General features: G+C 34.4%; 1 protein-coding gene across 1 annotated transcript; it reads left to right on the forward strand.

Moving 5' to 3' along the window:
- The first annotated feature begins 528 nt into the window (after window positions 1-528).
- Window positions 529-7,030, forward strand: LOC131663487 (breast cancer type 1 susceptibility protein-like). Its single transcript, XM_058933934.1, has 7 exons — window positions 529-710; window positions 1,210-1,430; window positions 1,606-5,027; window positions 5,112-5,182; window positions 5,435-6,038; window positions 6,107-6,218; window positions 6,282-7,030. The coding sequence occupies exons 1-7, from the start codon at window positions 622-624 to the stop codon at window positions 6,476-6,478; spliced, it is 4,716 nt and encodes a 1,571-aa protein (XP_058789917.1). The 5' UTR covers window positions 529-621; the 3' UTR covers window positions 6,479-7,030.
- Window positions 7,031-19,719: the final 12,689 nt, after the last annotated feature.

The following is a 19,719-nucleotide window of genomic DNA, read 5'->3' on the forward strand; positions in this document are numbered from 1 at the left end:
GGTTTTATTCATATTTTTCAAACACAAAAACTTTCTATTAACAATTTTTCCATTGTAACTGAAATTAACTACGCCAAATCAATTATACGCCGTCGAAAATTTCAAAAGATATACCTTAATATTTACTTATTGTACCAGAAATGTTTAGCAATTCGAACAGTTCTTTATCTCAACCCAACGCAATATTCATATATATATATATATATATATATATATATATACCTAGTATCCGGACAATTACTAATCGGCTCCAATTTTGGGAATTTAATATAGAAAGTACTTTTATTCAATCATAATGGATTGAAAGTTATGAAGTAATTCTCAATTTCATATTAAACTTTAATTTTCAGTATTTTTCTTTCAAAAATCAATATATATATATATAAATTATTTTTTGCTAAAATATTTGAATCAACCGCCCTTTATTTCAAACACCGGCATGATGTTATAGAAATTGAGGCTTGGGGGCTTGGCTCCGGAAGCCGAAATATTATTCATTGCGTGAAATCAACACAAAGAAATCTGCTTAGTATCGTGTAAACATGAGATTTTATCTCAAAATGTTTACAATTATTATTAGTGCTCTTGTGTTTATTTAAAGATTAACTTAACTATATAAATATGGACGAGTATGAAGTCTTAATATCGCGTATAGAAACAATATCAACAGCGATTCAAACAATAAAGGAAAGTTTGACATGTGGAATTTGGTGAGTTTAAGTATTTGTATTGTTTGTATCAGATCTTTTAATTACTATTCGTGATTCAGAACGTAGGTTAAGTTATGTTGAGATATTTGTTTTCAAAAAGATAATCTTTCTTATATGTACATATATACCACTAGCTATTGCTATTCAACAAGTTTCCTGGGCTGGTATAAACTTAAAAATTGAAAATGTATTTGTCATTAATGTTTCATTCAATTCTTGTGTATGATGTTTCATTCTTAATTCTATCCATAAAAATTAGATGTTAGCCTTTTGTTTTCATCAGCAACTCCCTCATTTTGACAAGCTTATGATTTTACAAGAATAATAAATTAGGTATTATACAAAAAACGATTTGTTGACTAATAGTATTTTATTCTATTTACATTGCTGAAACAGTTTTTATAATCACTTAGGTATTAATAAGCTAAATAAAATGTAAAAACATAACAGTGTACAATAATTAGTTTTGTGTTTTTTAAAATATAAAATATTTTTCCAGCTTAGAGTTGTTTAATATACCTGTAACTATAAAATGTGGACACAAATTTTGTCGTTTATGTATTTTAAAAGTCACAAACAATGAAAATTCTTCTTGTCCTTTTTGTAACACAAAGATTCACAAAAGGTCAATACCTAAACAAGGTAATCCTGTATTCCAAAGAAGTGTGGAAAAATTAGAAAATTTAATAAAAGCAATTGAGGTAGATTCTGGTATTGATGGTAAGTTAATAAAACTATTTTAAACGTGGTAAATTGATATTGAAATTAATTAATATCTTAACTTTTCATTTTAATCTATCAACTATTAATCTGTCATAAATGTGACATTTGTAATATAACTTATTAACTTGTTTTTTATATTTACTTCTTTAATTTTATGATTTTTTGGTTTCAGTATTATATTCATATAATAAAGCAAAGAATACAAAAGAAAGTCCAGTAGTATACAGTAAGATAAATACATCTAAACTTGAAGATATTGCATCAACTTCCAAAAGATCATCTTTAATATTTAATGAGACATCAACTGAAGCAAAAGTTGCCAATTTAGTTAAAAGTAGATTATCTTTAACAAAAGAGAAAGCTGACATTGAAAGTCCAAGTCAAAATTCTAAAGATGATTCTTTAGATAAAGATTATTTATCAAATAAATCAGATTTAAAACATGACAAAATTGTACAACCACAGAAAAAAGTAAAACGTTGGCTGGAAAATTATACATCTGAGGATATAATAAATGGATATAATAAATCTGACAGTATAATAAAAGATACTATTCGAGAACCAAATGAATCATTTGAAAAAAAATTAACTACTGATCAGGCTGGAACTCTTCCAGATCAAATTTACTGTAGTTCTCCAAATAATAAAATAAAAGAATATAATGCAAGCTCTGTACCTTTAAGCAAAGAAAGCTCAAAATTCAAAGAAACTGAGATAAGGATACAAGAAGCTGAAAAAATGATGAAGAAAAAGAAAATGAGTTTGAATGCTAAAGAAAATGATAATTTAAGGACACCTAGTTCTGTGCCTATCACATCGCAATTAGATACTTGTAATTGGCGTACCGTAAAACAAGTAGGACGAGAAATGCAAGTAAAAACTTTCAAAACTCTAAATGTTAGCGTTGAAAAGTATCCTCCTTCAGTGGCTGTAGATGATACAGTACTTTACAATTCTACAAATAATGATAGCAAAAGTATTTTACATGACTCTAAGACAAACAATACTTCTGCTGATAAAACTCCACCTCCAACAAATACATGCTATTCATTGAAATCTAAAAATGATAATCGATTAAAGAAAAGTTCTCAAATTATCATAGAAGAGTATAAACGGCGCTCTATGGACTCAACAGATTCTCCAAAACCAAACTGTATTACTGGTTTTGATGTGGATGAGAATCGACTTAATGAAATTATTGGGGTAGTGTCATCAACAAATGTTTCAAAGACATTAGAAAAATCTACGACTTTATCAACAGAATCTAACGAATCAGATTTGAATTTCTTAATAGAGCAATCAAGTCCATCAGAACACAAATTAAGTGAGCAGAAATTGTCAACTGATGCATCACCTAATTCTAATAACAACACTACAGCGATTTATTTACTAAACTCTTCCTCAAAGAAAAATCAGTTATCTCTAAAGAACTTGAAAAATAATATCAGTACAGAACAAGTTTCTGTGTCTGATAATTTAGGTAAAACAGATCATATAGATAAAGAATCTTCATTTGATAAGAGCAATAGTAATAAACAAGAAATATCATCAATCAAACCTTCTTTGTGTAATATCTTAGTTAAAAAAGGCTCATCTTCAATAGCAAGTGGTTGCCGCGTTATATTTCAAAAATTGGGTAAAATTTGTAAAAAGAGAAAAAATGTGCCTTTCCTTTATCTTGGTAGATTAGAAAATGAAAAATGTCTATTCGTTAATCGTAATTTATGCAAAAAATCCGGTATTGTAGTAAAAAGTAATATACCAGTTAGTATGAATTATAAAAGTTCACTCAATGATAAAAATATAACTAATTTAGAATTCTCTAATAAATCAGATATGAAATTAAGTTTATCACAGAACAATGTGCCATTAAAATCTCCAACCAAGCCTTCTACTATCAATAACTACAGTGAAGCAATGAACATAGATGAGAATTTAGATGTTCAGAAGACATGTCAATCAAATCAACAAATGGAAATTGATGAGATGTTGCCTACAGTCGAAATGGTTGTGAAAAATAAGAACAGTCTTAAAATAGAAAATTCTGCAAGTCCTATTGATTTAGAAAAAGTAGAAGATTTCTCACTAAAAATATCAAAAACAGAAAGAAACTTGGAAAATGAAGACTTTGAAAAAATATTACCACAAATTGATGAAACTATACCAAAGTCTCTTAGAAATATTGATGCAGGTGATATTTCAAAAAATTCTAAAACAGAGTTAGAAAAACCGGATTCCGTTTCCAAGTCTTCATCAAAAGTTGATAAAGTAGAGAATTTAATAAATTTTAACCAAAAGAAATTATCAAATAGTAAAGAAAGACTGGAAAATATTAATGTTAGTAAAGTACCAGAAGATTTAATTTCTATTAATGTAGATAGTACGGAAAAAAAATTTCATAGTACGAACAGAAGGCTAAAAATAGGCAAGGGAAAGCTCAATGAAACATGTCGAAAAAACACACAAAAAATAAATATATCTGATGTAGAAAGTTCTACCGAAAGTGAAGCTTCAGTTACATTTGGAACAGAAGGTGAAAAAATTGTTAAGGATAAGAAAGACAGATATTCTAGTGCCTTATATTTTTCTTTTAAAACTACTAGAAAAAAGAAAAGAACGCATTCAGAATCATCGGATGAAGATGTGAACCATATACTTAAAAAATGGGATCATAAACCAAAAATATCCTTTGATACTGAAAAAGAGCAAGCAATTAAAAGACAAAAAATATCCATAGATAGTGAAGAAATTATAAATAGAAATGCCTCTAAAGTAAAACGCAAATCAAGATACTCGTTTTCTTCTTCGTCTTCTGACTATGAAGGAGAAATATTTAAAGATAATGAACACGATCAAAATTCAACGGTTAATGGAATGGTATCGAAAATAAAACAAAATACAGAAGTTAACGGTAATAAATTAACAACTATACCTAGTTCATTGTTGTCATCAAATCTTTTTGAGTCTAATGGACGATCTATACTACCCATGCAATCGCTTAAAAAACAGTCTAATGAATTTACTGTTCAAAATACTTCGACTATGGATTCTAATAGCGAGAAAGAAAATATAAGTGAAGATTCGCTGGAAAATATCACAATAATTGATGCAAAGCAATCGAGTAAAAGAAAATCTGCTGCTTCGAAAAATGTAGATTATGATAATAGAGAAAATAACCAGTGTAATCAAACATCCCGCTTCAAGAAATTAATCAAACTCACAGAAGGAACTGCAGATGAAATTGAAAGCTCACAAAACGGAAAAACGTCCATTGTTCTTAAGAATATAGACAACGACGATAAAGAAAATAATAAACAAAAGCAAACAACTAACTTCAATAAATTAATGAAAAATCCAGAAGTTCATGTAGATGAAATTGAAAGTTCACAAAAAGACAATAATAAAACAGTTGATAATTTTGAATGTGAGTCAAATCCCTATTTCGTGCGTGAAAGTCTTTTAAATATTACACAAGAACAGATTGCCTGTAAGAATATTGAAAAAGATCTTTTTGGCATTGATTTGTCAAAAATACACGAAAATAGAAATGATGACCACTTGGACAATGCTAAGAGCTGTACTCCTTGTAGGAAGGTATTTTATATTAATCATTAACGCTTATCTTTCTTTACTTAAAATGTCATAGTTTTATTTTTTTTTTCCTATTGTAATTTTTAGTCGACAACTTTTGAAGAAAATGATGATTTTGACAGTGATAGCATTGCACCAACACCTGTTATAAAAAGACGGTACGTACAAACAATGACTATTTTTAATAATAATAATTTATATAGATCATTACGATATAAGTGTGAGAAAGAATTTTTTGATACAACGTGTGGAAAATTCGTTATTGAACGCATGTTTCAATAACATATTATTGAATAACATATAATAACATATTATATGGCCGAGTATGCGAAAAGTTCGTGCTTTCCGCAGGGAGTGTCGAAAAAAATATTTTTATTGATGTAAATGTAATATTAAGGTTGTGCTTTCAGACATACATTACGTTTTCCATCGCCAGAATCATCTCCTAAATCAGATATTCATGAATCTACTATGTTTTCACCTGTCAGAAAAATGTCTCTAATACCAGCAATTACGCCTATGAAAAATACGAACTCGTATCCCCTATGCCATAGCACACCAATGGTCAATATGGACAGTCCAGACAGTCCAGATAATATAACTCATCCTCAAATTGAAAATATAAGAATAGTTTACACTAGTTTGACTGTAGAAAATATACAATTATTGCAGACGTTTGCAAGCACATTTAATGTTCAATTAAAATCTAATTTTGACTTGGGGGTGACGCATGTAGTTGTAAAAGTCGATCCGTTGACTAAAATTGCTCCAAAAACTTTCAAATATATACAGGGTATTGCTTTCAAAAAATACGTCGTTAGCTTTGAATGGATAACTGATTGCCTTGCTAAGAATAAGTTGTTAGATGCCGATGATGAGAAATATGATGTGTTGGATCCGGATATTTTCAAATCTGGCTGCAGAAAATCTCGTCAAAGTACTCAAAAGTTATTCAAAAACTTTGTGTTCTGTTGTTTTGGGTTATTCATGAAAGTTCGTTTAGACGAATTTAAAGTTGGTATCATTTTTATCATTGTTCTTGTAATTTTCATCTTAAATAATTGTTTATTTAAATATTTTAGGAATTATTAACTTACACCGGTAGTATAGTTGTTTCATCAATCAAAGAATTTAATTTTCACAAAAATAAATTAAACATTATCATTATTGAAACCGAAGATTTTAATGATAAAGGTAAGTTAATAAATATTTAAATATCTCATGTAAATTTTATTAAAAATGAATTTAATTTCAAAGCTGTAGACATTTTGACTAAAGCCGATGCAGCAACAGTACATCTTGAATGGGTTGTTGATAGTTTGAGTCAATTTCAACTTTTATCGATCCATCCATATCTGTGTGGAAAATCACTTGAGAAAGCCAAAAGTTTAGGATTTCCTCCAGAACTTCTTGTAGAAGAAGATACTTCAGAGGAAGTCGAAGATGACAATTAATATGTTGATTATAAAATTCGACGGCATAAGGAGTTAATGATATTCTTACTAGTATGTAATTATTTGTATTTAATGTTTCTAAACTAATCCTTATTTACATGTTATTTATTACATAATGAAAGATATTGATAGATGCGATATTAATTCGTGTAAAATATTGTTCGTTTTTATTAGCTTGTCGAGAGATTCTATTGTTGAAAATATTTCCTAGTATTTCAAATTTATGTAAGTAGCAGGCAAACATTTTTTTCGTTTTTGACTTTGAACTGTATTCTTGAATATATAGTTTATAAGTCTTATATAGAAACCAACATCAACACTCGCTAATCCAATTTGTCATGTGACTTTAAAAAAAATCTAAGGCAAGATGCATTGCTACAGTTCAATCCTTCCAAATTGAAATTAATAAATTTTTGTCAAAATCTAGAATGTATATATGAAGCTCTACAACCTAATTAATTGCTTTTTATAGTTAGATTTAAAATGTCATGAAAATATGTTTAATCGTACGTTAATTTTCTATGAAATGATTCTATCAATAAAGACTTTGATAACCCAATTGTTGCATTTCTCGAGATTCGCACGTAAGTCAACTTTCAAAAACTGCTTATCCCGCATAAATTTACCGAATACAAGGCTTAGGAGAGAAGTTTCAGACGCGGCAACCTGCCAATTACATGAGTTTAACCTTTCCCAAATTAACCCAACGCTAGTTACATATAATTATCAACTCTGTCTATCGAACAGAACCGACGTAGTTGCCGAGTAAGTGAGCTTTCCGCAATGAGCTATCGAGCTGTTGGCACTAACATATGTAATCGGTCTTCTTAACTACTCTCAATAAAAGGCGCGCTATGCATTACTACTTTGAATTTTAGTATGAAATACGTAGCTTTTATTGGTTTCTTTCGTAAAAGCACTGACCTGTGACTTTACCAGTATGCGTATTTGACAATATAATTTGGAATATAAAGATATATTGTATGAGGTACTGTTGTATCTTGTCATTCATTAAAAGAACGGAAGCCATCGAGTCTTAAAAAGGCACGTCGTGTCTGTTGCAGTTAATTACTGCGTATAGGTATACCTAAAGCATTACTACCCTTTCACATTTAAGGGTTCATCTGTTGGTAAATATAGTTGTTGTTAAATGAGTATTATTACCTGTAATCCACTTAACGTATAGCCGTGAAAGCTCTAGTAGTCGTGTTCCACTGCTATCGGATATACACAATGGCTCGACCCACCTGAAAGCACTGTAAACCACTGAAACTCGTGAAAGTTAGATTACTAATCATTTTGAGTTCTAGCTCTCACTCTAACTATGGTAAATTTATTACATGTTATTTTAAGCCTCATTATTATATGAATAAGTTTTTGGATTTTTTGTTGAAACATTTGAATTTCCTCATGATAGTACGATAAAACTTTTATAACTGCATTTTCTACTTCTCGACTATGAAAGCTTGGAAAATATAATCATCGCTTTTAACGCGATAGAAGACAATTCCATTCGATTATGTTCGAAGAAAATGAAATTTCACGATCACATTAGCCGCAGTAACTTAATAGCTTTTTCCAAAAAGCAATTGTACTTTGAGTATTTCATTGTGCAGTTACGTTTATGTAACGGCCTTTTCATTGTGAAATCATGACACGGATGTAATAGCGTGCATTTTGCCCCAAGCTCGAAGTGGTTTCGCACGTTTTGTTACTTCGGCTTTAAGATCCCACTAAAGTTTCATAAAATTACGGAATCGGAAAAAAGGTGAGCGATAACTACTATCTCGGTAGACGCGGAATGGCGCAAAAAGAAAAGCCTTTCGCTATAAACGTAATGTTCGAGGAATATCACGCATACGCAAAGGACGAGGAAAAAAACGAGTGCCGCGTTAAATCCACACGGTGAAGTAGGGGTCACAAAAAAGGCGTGTCCGCGAAAGTGCCATAAAGCGCTCAATCCGGTTTTCCTTTTCATTTCTCTTCTTTTGCGAAGGACACAAAGAAGGGGAAAAATTCTCTATTGTATCCCTTTCCTCCGCTTAATTCTCTCTCACTTGAACACGCGGGCCGCGCGAACGTGACCAGCACAGGAACACCTGCATATACGTATAATTATGCTGGGCGACGGTGCAGCGGCCTCGGTGGCGCCGGGTTGCCGCGCGCGTCGTGAGAGGGCCACGCCTTTGAGCTTGTAGCCAGGCCTGCAGCCTGCGAAGCTAGAACCGATTGAAAGACATACAAGTGCGCGGGCCATCGAGCGACCAAGATGGATGGCTTGTCGTCCGCGGACTGAGATAAAACGCTCGCGGATAATGAAAAGCACAAAAGGAACCGCGTGGCATAATAACGGTTCATAGCTGAGGCAGAGACGTGAGAAAAAGCACGTGCCGCGGTGAGGATTCTACGGGATTTTAACCGCGCGCGTTATATCGATTCCAACGTGTCAGTTCCTTCTGCGTCCTGTACGCTTCTATTTCGTGGGTCTATTATTAACTCCGGGCATCGTTTTGTTGCGGATGTCATGGAAAAAGCTGCCACGTCGACAAAAGGATTGTACTATTTTTTCGTTTGGTACGAGGGAAACTGTCGAAGATCACGACAAAGAGGATTAACCGAACGTTGTTTTCGCGGAAAAAAGAGAATGAAATGGTATTAATGGTGCAACGCGCTTTCGTTTGTACTTGGAAATAGTGGAGCCAGAATGAATGGTAATGCGCTCGAATGAATGAGTGCTCATTTGGACGTTTTCACTTGTTGCGACTAATTTAATTTGCACTTTGATAAAGACAGGAGTCTCAACTACTGTGTCCTACTTTCGTTTTAAGAAAAATTAGAAACCCTCGCCTCGTTGCCGCTAGCTCGAATTGTTTACATTAATTTGAGAAAGAGAGAGAGAGAGAGAGAGAGAGAGAGAGAGAGAGAGAGAGAGAGAGGTAGGAAACAAAAGCACATTGCCGTTAAAGTAAGTCGCTAAGTTTCAGCAAATTTTCTTCCTTTTCTTTCACATTTTTTCTAAACTTTTCAATATATCTTTTTTTCCTCTCCCTTTTGTACACGCGCTAAATGTTTTAGTAAGACCAAGGTTTTATGGCGCGCGTGTACTTGATAAGAAAAGCAGAGCTATTTCATTGTGCAACTTTGACTCCCCCACCGACGCTATAGCATAATGTCGTTTCACGCGAAATTTGTTAAAATGCACAGTCGCTCACAGCGTAAAACTTATATATATATAAAGCATATGGGTCTTCCTTTTTTATTAAAAAAAAAAGAAAGCACGTGCGCTTCTCTTTTCACGGAGATTTTCATTTGTTCGAGCCTCCAGCTTTTGTAAGCATAATAACAAGAAACTAAATTTTCTCGATCCCTTTGAGCTTTTTTTTACTTGAAGACTAATATTATCAATATTCAGATAGTCCTCAAAGACTGGGCCTCTGTCTATGCGACGATCTTTTTTCGATTTTTCTTTTTATACTGAACTGTCCAGGAATAATAATGACTGTCAATTTGCATATCATTTATTCGCGCTCACGCGAGGAAGTTAATTAAGGCTCGATATTCCTCGATAAACGTGTACAGCCAATTTGCTATTGTATTATTTATTTACAAATTACTTTAAAAAGATTATACAGTATATCAGCGACACATAAATGTAATAATATTACATAATTACTATATACCTGTTCATAAATACGCTGTAAACACTGTGTGTGTGCTTGTGCGCGCACGCGTATGTGGTGAACAGACTTTACAGAAGAGTTTTGTGGTGCTGGTAATACAGACCGCAACTCGTAGCTCTCGTTTAACTGTCGAAATCCGACTTTTTCAACTTCTTTGAAAACTCGAATTTTTACCTGGAAAGTTCAGAAAGTAGAAATTCTTAAGAAAGTCCAAGGAACCATTCCGTTGAATAAGTATTGTCGCCTAGGCATAAATTCATTTTATTTTTTTAGATAAAGAAAGAAAAAGGTTGTTCATAACTGAATTGAGGTCGAAAACAATACTTTTACAGTTGTTTAAACAAGTAAAAAGGATATAAAATGCATAAAGTTAGATGTCCTCTAAATATACCTATAATGTCCTTTTCACTGATTCAATCTTGCAAGTAATTTAACAATTATGTCCCACAAACGGAAACTTTGAATTTCCATTTTCATAGCTTTAGTTTCCCGGAAATAAGCTTGCGCTACATTTCCACTGTCTGAAAGCACAACATAAGGACCGAGATTAAAATGTTCACTACCTACTGTATAAGTCCCTTTTTTTAACCGATTAAAATAACAGAAAATATTTCCAAGAAAAAGAATATTTTCACAGTTACTCGGCTATTAGATACGTTAATACATTAAATAAGTATTATACTTCGTTTTTCTGCTTCTTTTATGATCGTAAAGATTGTTCCAACATACAACTGGACCACAAAAAAAAACATTACACGTTTTGAGAAAAAATCACACGCTCACATGTACGTCGAAGAAGCAAAGGAAGCTGATTGCATTCTCAAACTTTCAAAAAATATTCTACAGGCAGTACGCCGTCAACGTCACCACAACAAATAGAGAAATGTTTATTTCTCTCTCTCTCTCTCTCTCTCTCTCTCTCTCTCTCTCTCTCTCTCTCTCTCTCTCTCTCTCTCTCTCTCTCTCTCTCTTCTCTCTCTAGCAAGCTGAACGTATGAGAAAAGAAAAGTTTACTGCCAGACAGAGCCTTTACAGTATCTCTTACTTCAAAGTACACAGAGCGTGCAGCAGCTAGTTGTCCGTGCGCCACTGCAAATAAAACTATATTTACACAGCAGTTGCTCTTTTTTTTTCTTCTCTTCATCCGTAAAACTATTACGCACCTGCGACGATAAAGTTTTTTTAGTTTGGTCTACATAGCGTCGATGCGTTTATTCATTTTATCTGCACTGAGCTTTCGCTTGAAAACAAATTCAATTATAACTTTGTAAATTTTGATCATGCGACGAGACAAATTAAGGATCAAAGATAATCTGCAGAAGCCCCTTTTCTCCGCGAATCGCATTATAATTTTGTTATATTAGCACCTACATTATCTTTAAATTTTTAGCTCATATTCGCATCACTTAAGCTTATTACCCTTTGCGCAAGTTTGATTTAACATGTTGTAAATTAAGAATTCCGTTAGAATCTCTGAAATAATCAGTTTGAGAGAGTGAAGCAGTTTGAACATTTGCGAAAGTTTCAAAATGTAGAAATCGACATTTCATTTCCGACTACATCAGCAGACCTCCAACACAAAAATAACTTTTTAGCGAGTCTGTCGAACTCCCTTTTTACCTTTTTCCAGGGGCCATTCTTTACATTCACTAATAAGAGTACAAAAATGGATATCCAATAAAAAGTATAATAGAAAAACTCATTGTTGTTCGGAGTATAGTTGTCTTTAATAACAATGCGTCTTTGCCCCCTTCCCCCACTTCTCTCTCTCCCACTCTCTTATCGAATCAATCTCCAGCGTCGAAACAATTACACGCAAGTGGATGTGCAACAAACAACAACAGCAATAAGCAAAAGATATAACATTCATGTACCTTGAAACTTTAGATTTACAGGTTTATGCGTGTATCGTATTATTTGTTAGGATAAAAAAGGAGAGGGATAAAAAAAGCCGCGGAGACAAGACGGTAGATCACGCGAGTTAATTTCTACGCCTGAGTTTCTATATGCGCAGACATCCCTCCCTCTCTGGCGCGCTTCAACCACCGTCGAGCGCTTGCCGCGTGCGCACACCCTTATTCAGCGAGTAACGGCGCCAAGGTATCAGTAGGCGGTTGGCTTCCAACCGAGTCACTGTACCCACTTGAAACGTTGCTTCGCGCGATCGAGGGCGTGTTTGAATTTTACTCTTCGCATTCTACATTGTTTTAGTGTGAAAAGAAGGGTAAGCTCGCGAGGGCCGAGCGTCGGCGACAAGTTGCAAAGAAGAACAAGCGAGTCAAGAAGCAGTTATCAAGCGCAGCACTGATTTCCAGAGCGATCGTCTTCCTTCAGTTTTAAATGCGGTAACCGACACTTGGTCGCAGTGCCTGTTTTTTTTTTGTTCCGCCTCCGTCTGCCACCGCCGGATAATCGATAGCAAATTAGTCTCGCGCATACCGCGTGTTTAATTAGTGCGCTCTCCCGTTCATCATGCATGTACAAGAGTGGCTAGGTACTGCGTGCCGGTGGCGCGCCACGGCCACTCCCTGGCCCCTCTACCAACTCTCTTGACAACGCTTTCGCGTACGAAGTCCTTTGCTTCGATTGAATTCTTTTTTTCTTTCGCGTAGACGACGAGTTACGAAAGCAATGGGAATTCAAGATATCGTGCCCCAACAGCAAAATAAAAGTGTCGAAGAGCCAAGTTACCGGGGATAACATTGCTAATGTAGCGAGCGGGAGATTTATATCGAATTCAAGGACTTTCTTGCTCAAGGCAAATCAAGTTATTTGTTTCACTCTCGCGACGAGGCGGCATTGCGTCGTTAACATAGGATTCATCCGACAATAAAAGATTTGAGAGCTTCTTTGAGCATTTATTTACCACGTCGAAGACGACAACAAGCATAAACAGTTTGTCACCAGAGTATCCGGTAGAATAATCAGACAGAGAAAGGATGGCGTCGTATACCGATTTGTGGACACATCTCAGTATTTCCCTTCTCATTACGTTATCAGTATGCTATAAGATGTTGTCACAGTGTCGCGAATTCTTTGATAATCTTTTCCTTCGTATGTGTATATTCGACATTATCTCTTTCGCTTATTTGATATGGCTACATAAAAAAACCAAGAGGAATACATTTATCTGATGGAACTTTCTTGGAATGCCATAACGTTCAAACTCAAACGTTATTACTTAATAAAAACTTTTCATTTTCAATTCTTTTCCGAACCTGCTGTCCTATGCTCTTATTCAATTTTACCCCCCAAAAAAAAGTAGTTCACGCGTTTGCGGCTATATTGAACTTGTGCTTGGTTAAACGTGAATTTAATCAAATTTTTATGATACAGAAAAAAACTTATTGGTTGGTGCATATATTCTTTGATGTAGCTTGCGTGAAAATTAAGCACTCTATACATATACACTCGATATTGATTCGTTAGCGTCGGGCCATGTCCCTTCTCTCTCTCTCTCTCTCTCTCTCTCTCTCTCTCTCTCTCTCTCTCTCTCTCTCTCTCTCTCTCTCTCTCTCTCTCTCTCTCTCTCTCTCTCTCTATCTCCGTCTTTCTTTCTCTTGGTCAACAAACTTCATATAAACTATATAAGCAAAGTATCGACAAATACTCGAACCCGCCGTTCTCTCTCTCTTTCTCTATCTGTCTATCTCTTTGTCTGAACCTCACGAGGTAGAATTCATTGGATTCTCTGTTTCTGTCAAGGTATTTTACAATTAGGGAATAAAAATATAAGAAATTATACAGCGCATGTGAAAATGAGGCAGTAAATCGTTATCTCATATTTATGAGCGCGAGCGTGCGATGGCAAACGACCCAGTGGAGGGATTAAAATTCATGAGAACTCTCTCTTAAATTTATTACTTTTAAAAGAAGATCATCTTTCTTTTACCTTGAGAAAGAAAAAGAAAAGACAATATCAATGTAGATGGTCGATTCCATTATTGACAATCCCATCAGTTAATTTTCCTCTGTTCTTACTATACCTACTACGACTATCACTCTGCCTGACTTGGACGGATATTTTCTGAACGGATTCCAGGACCCTAACGTTCTACTTACGAACAAGCTTCTATATACGTATACCCTCGACTGACTCGCTGAATTACCAGGTGAAATGACCGTTCTCTTATCTCAGCTTCAACCTGAGAAGTCTTTTTGGCATATAAATATACATCAAAAGAAAATTTTAGGCTCACGAAAAAGGTTTCCTGGTGCAATTTGCAAGCCACCTTTTTATTTATCTTAGAGTTTCCAGAAGTAGACGACAGCTCAGCTCGAAAAGGAGCACGTCTTTATTTCCTTTCGAAGCCCTTGTTCGAGATGCAGTTCGCACAGAGAAGTCACTGAAACTTTAAATGGGTATGAGTGCAGTGTTCACCGTCGGTGAAAACGTTCGGGAATAATTTATTCGCGGGAGCCGCGCGCTGTGAGAAACTGTCCATCTACGTATACGTAGACACATATATATACATACATATGCGCAATCGATTCCGCGGTCAGCCCGAAAAATGTCCCTGTCTCCCGTGTGGCTATCCTCCCGTGCTCTCGGTGATCCTATATACCTACGTATCGCGTGTGCGCACGAATGCGTATGGGACGTGTATCGAGACACGTAAACTCGCTCCAATTTACGAGAATTTTATGCTAATTCCGCGTGGAGATTCGCGCATTTAACGATACGCCAGGCTCTCCCGTCACCTTGCGCGAAAATCCCTCGACGGAAGTGCAAATTCAATGAACACGCGCAGAAATTATCGCAAGCGCGTCTAATGGTCCTTTCCTCTCGGATGCTAGGTGAGGAAGGGAGGAGAGAAGCCAAGGGAGCCAAGGAGAAAGTTTGCTCTCTCTCTCTTTCTCTCTCTCTCTCTCACGTCTGCGCCACCGACGCCGCCAGTATAACCAAAGTGCCACGCCTTTGTATCGCTCCTCGCTGCAGCAGACGTCCGCACGCGCGTGCATTCACTTAGACATATCCCAGTGAATAAAAGCTCCTGTTAATCCGAATCCGCGCGGCCGCAGTTTTCTAATGGGCGCTCCAGCTGTCGAGGACGGTTAGCAAGCTTGCTCGAGAAAAATTTTACGGCGATTTGGTCAATAAAACTCGGCGTGATAGGACGAAGTTCGTTATGGCTTGTCCGACGAGCGACGTGATAAATGCTCTAATCAAAAGCGCGCGACGCTGTGTAATAGCGATAGGGAGCCGCCGCTGACGCGCTAGTCCTGGTAGATGGCCGTTTGCATTGTTCAACCGAGCATCTTAATACTGCTAGTTTGAGACGGAAGCGATCGGGACTTGGTCATTATGCGCCTGTAGCCTCTGTGAATTCCGTGCATAACCAAGCAATCCGCAAGGATTACGGGAATCCTACTTGCGGCCACTACAACTGCAGATCGATTGATCATCCGGCAAACTTGCGGCGCGAGCGTTGTGAATCTATTAGGCGTATATACTTTGCGTTGGATTCGTCATTCGCGCGACGCGCTTTGATCAACAAGAAGTAAGGCTGGGAGGTAAAGATCTTTTAAGAGAGAGTTTTTTCACTTTTATTACGAAGACTCATCATTGCCAATTGAACTTGCCTACTGTTGAAAGCTTGTCTTTTTAAAGAGCCAGAGTTACGTTAAGATAAATGAAAAGATGGTGAAGTGTAATTTCGTTAATACGTGCAAGATATTTGATTATATTCAAAATGTAGAATGAAAAGTCTCTTCATGTTTTTTAGAGATAGTAGAGTGCTTTTAGTTTTAAGCATCTAATTAAACTTGGTTATTGGTCAAATGAGAGTTTTTGATAATTTATTAAATTTGATGAGCTTACGAAAAGCTTGCGATTCCTTTCATAGACGCCATCGTACTTTTTCAAATTGACTTTCAAAATTCATTTTTTTTTTAATCAATTAAATTTTCATTCCAGCTTACTGGAATATTTCTTCGGTGGTTCGGATTCCACCTTAAACTGTAGTTTCAGGCATATAACATTTTTTCCTGTACCATTTTAAAAAATCGAGACTGTGCGTAACTGCAACGTTCCACACGAACGTAGTTCTTGAAGTCACAATAACAATAACAATAACAATTACGTTTCAATAAATATCCAAATAGAATAAGCTACCTATGCTTCTTAAAATCTTTTGTCGAATTTTCTGTCTTTGCTGATGGAAAAAGAGAAAATCCAACTTTTTATTACAAGTTTTCTTCATTAGTTTTCACGTCAACAACTATCCTCTAATTTTTAGAAAGAGTATAGAAAAAACAGAATATCTATTTAGAATATTTTACGCGGCTTAAATAACACATGAGATCCAAATTATATGGCTGTGTACGTAGGTTTACAAATAGCTACATAAGATTCGCAATTCTCGAGCTGACGAGTTCGTGCCACAGAATTTATTATAACGCATTCATATATTAATGTACTTATTCATAATATTCTCAATAACATTATCAAGTTTTTCTTCTAATTATGAAAAAAATTTTTTCTTGTCATAATTTTAAGATATTCATTTATTTTTGCTACATTTTTACACAATGTATAAAAAGCAATTGCCGTCTTGGTAGTCAAAATTAATAAAAGTTATATAAGTTTTCTGTGCTTACATAACATTCAATGTTGACTTCGCAATAACAGAGTTGCTGATATACTTTTTTTATAGATAGTAGAGCAGTCGAAAATGTTTAATATTAGTCTTAGCCTTTCGAGTATAAAAACTTACTACTAAAAAATAATTTTATGAAAAACTCTTTTGTGTTTAATTTAATAATAAAAGCTTTATTAAAAGTTCTTATATTACATACACAATGTAGTGAGGACGACAAAAATAGAAGTGTGCTCAACTATTTTTATGAAACAATATTTTTTATGGAAAATCAATAAAATTCCTGAGTGTGTATGATAATAACAAAACTCAATCGCGAAATCAATATTGCGCACCTCGTGCTTCGAATGCTCTCAGCAGATGAAGCAGGACGAATTTTATTCACAGCAAGATATTTTTATTAAGTCTTCGCTCTCATGACGCGACTTTCCACGGTTCGAAATTCAATTTGGAATTGCGATTGAAAAAAATTTACATTAAAAATGCTATTCTCTATGAAAATGGAATCAATTTGAAAATAAAACTAAATTTTTGTACAGATAATTTGGCTCTCTTCTGGCCATTCATCACCCGACGTAATCGCAATTTCGTCTCTTCATAGTAATAGACTTAATTATGAAAAATAACAGAAGCCAATGACAATATCAGTCATTTATAAAGTTACATAAAAATGTCGTGGATAGACGTTCTTGCTAAGCAAACTTTCTCTTTCTCCTTCATGCTCAGGAGACGATAAAACGCCGAGGAACGAATTAATCCGTTGAAGCATCCCGAGTAAAAATATTAGTGTGGCGTGCAAGAGAGATGCTGCACTTATCTAGAGAAGACCTCGTGCGGCAAAATATAGCATCGAGGAAAGGTAGGTTTCGCGGTGCACATGAGGTTCTCGCAGCTCGCTGGGCAACCTCATTAGTGACTTTATTATACATTAATCTAACGACGAGCGCTATTTCTCAAGTTGTATAATATATAGAGCATATAATAAAAATTCGTTGCATTCAACTTTTGCTGTGATCAGTTCTTTATAGCAAAAAGAATGTCATTGTGTAAAACTATTTTGTGATTTTTTCTTCCTCGAGGAGAAAGTATTGTTTCGGAGGTTCTTAAAAATGTTCTCTTTTTTGCTCTATTTTTATAATTTTTCAATTTTTGGTTTTTTGGTTTTGCATCTAATTTTAATAATCGCAAGCGCGCAAAGCTTCAATTCTGAAGAAAATGAAGTCGAAAATGTATGCTTTAAATAAACATAACATTTTTAATTTCTCTTCGCGTCTTTCCTTTCGCTAAAGCATCTGCGATTCAGATATTAGTTACTGTCACTCATAGGTTTCGGACATAAACTTTACTGTTAGAGATGCGCCATTCAAAGAACCTTATAACAGAGAAATAAACGAGATTTACAGCATCTACGGAACCATAAATCACTTGTAAAATGAATACCTCAGATATGACCTAGCCAGTCGTCCTGAAATTGATCGTTAATTATATAGTGTCAGTTGCATCATCGAAAAGAATATTATCAAATTGAAAATGATAGAGGTTACGAAAAAGTGACCGAAACGTCATCTATGTCTCGTATGCCATTTTCTATTCACAAATAAAACATCAATTTTCTGCATAAAACTAAATCAAAAATCAAGTTATGAAATTTTCGATATGAATGACATACGTGATTTTTTTTACACTTTCTTAATTTTTTGAAATTAATAAATATTGGACATTTATATCAACTATTTATTATTATACTTGAATGATTTATAGAAACAATATGTAAAAACAAATCATTTAAATTATTTTAAAATTTACGAGTTTGTCATAACAATTTATTAATACGATAACACCGTATATTAAATATTTGTTGACTTTAACCTTTTCAGGACGAGAATTTTTACGTTGAAATTGGACTTCTTTTACACGATATTTGTACATAAAATCGAAGAATCTGTCACGTCAAGTGCCCGACAAATTTGGTAATCGAAATTTCGATCAGTCCCGTCTGGGACAGAAAGTCTCATGTTAAAAATTGTATTTGTGGAATTAACAGTGCATCCCTAAGTAATTGGATGCGCTGAATACGTGCGCGCAATAAAAGATAATAAAAAATGTTCAGAAGACATCTCTGGCCTCGAAAATTGCATTTCAAACTTAAATTCGCTGTTTTCTCTCCGAAATGATATCCGTACGTTTTTTTGTGCGTTGGTTACAGGAAAATAGTAACGTTTATTATGAATGTCATTTGTAAAAAGTATTTCAATTATCATTCTCAACATTACTCAGGGTCAACAGCGTGGATGTAGCGAAGATTTGATTCCTTTGGATAGCTTGATTTTTATTAATCCCCTTGCCTCTCACCTCAAAATATTTGACTTTAATGTTTCATTTGTTATGCACAATACTATTATTTTATTATTTCGTATTTAGCGCATCACATCACGGGCGTATACCAATTTACATGTCGAATGCCGAGTACAAATTTGACCTTGAAATCACTACTTCAAGGTCAAATATGCTACCTAATATTGTTACACTATATTTTCTATATTCAAAACATATTATCCGCAAAATCACTCAAAAATATTATGATACTTCAGTGGTTGAAATATCGATCAGTTCCGTCCTTAAAAGATTAAATTAATGAAAAGTTCAAATTCCAAGTATAAATTATGCAGTCGATTAATTGCCAATGAATTATTATAAAAATGGAAATAACTTTTGCCAAAAAAAACTTAATTTTTAATTGATTTACTTCTATTTAAACGAATAAATATATGGAGAAGAAACGCAAAGATGTGCATCATTGTAATCTCCGAGAAAGCTAATCAATTAGATTTATAACTGTATATACTGTATGTATGAATTATGCATGTTTAATCGTTAGACTACAGGGTTGAGCAATTCTGTCAAAAAGCTTCCAGTAGTTGACAGAATTGCCCAACCCTGTTAGGCTATAATATGGCGCGTC

This window comes from Phymastichus coffea, unplaced genomic scaffold (assembly GCF_024137745.1).
Source record: "Phymastichus coffea isolate CEN01 unplaced genomic scaffold, Cenicafe_Pcof_1.1 PCOF00036, whole genome shotgun sequence".
NCBI lineage: Eukaryota > Metazoa > Arthropoda > Insecta > Hymenoptera > Eulophidae > Phymastichus > Phymastichus coffea.

Excerpts from the sequence above, each read along its gene's own strand:
- LOC131663487 (XM_058933934.1), top strand. The coding sequence starts at position 622 with ATGGACGAGTATGAAGTCTTAATATCGCGTATAGAAACAATATCAACA. Across the intron at positions 711-1,209 it reads AGTTTGACATGTGGAATTTG|CTTAGAGTTGTTTAATATAC; the intron begins GTGAGTTTAAGT and ends ATATTTTTCCAG. Across the intron at positions 5,183-5,434 it reads ACACCTGTTATAAAAAGACG|ACATACATTACGTTTTCCAT; the intron begins GTACGTACAAAC and ends TTGTGCTTTCAG.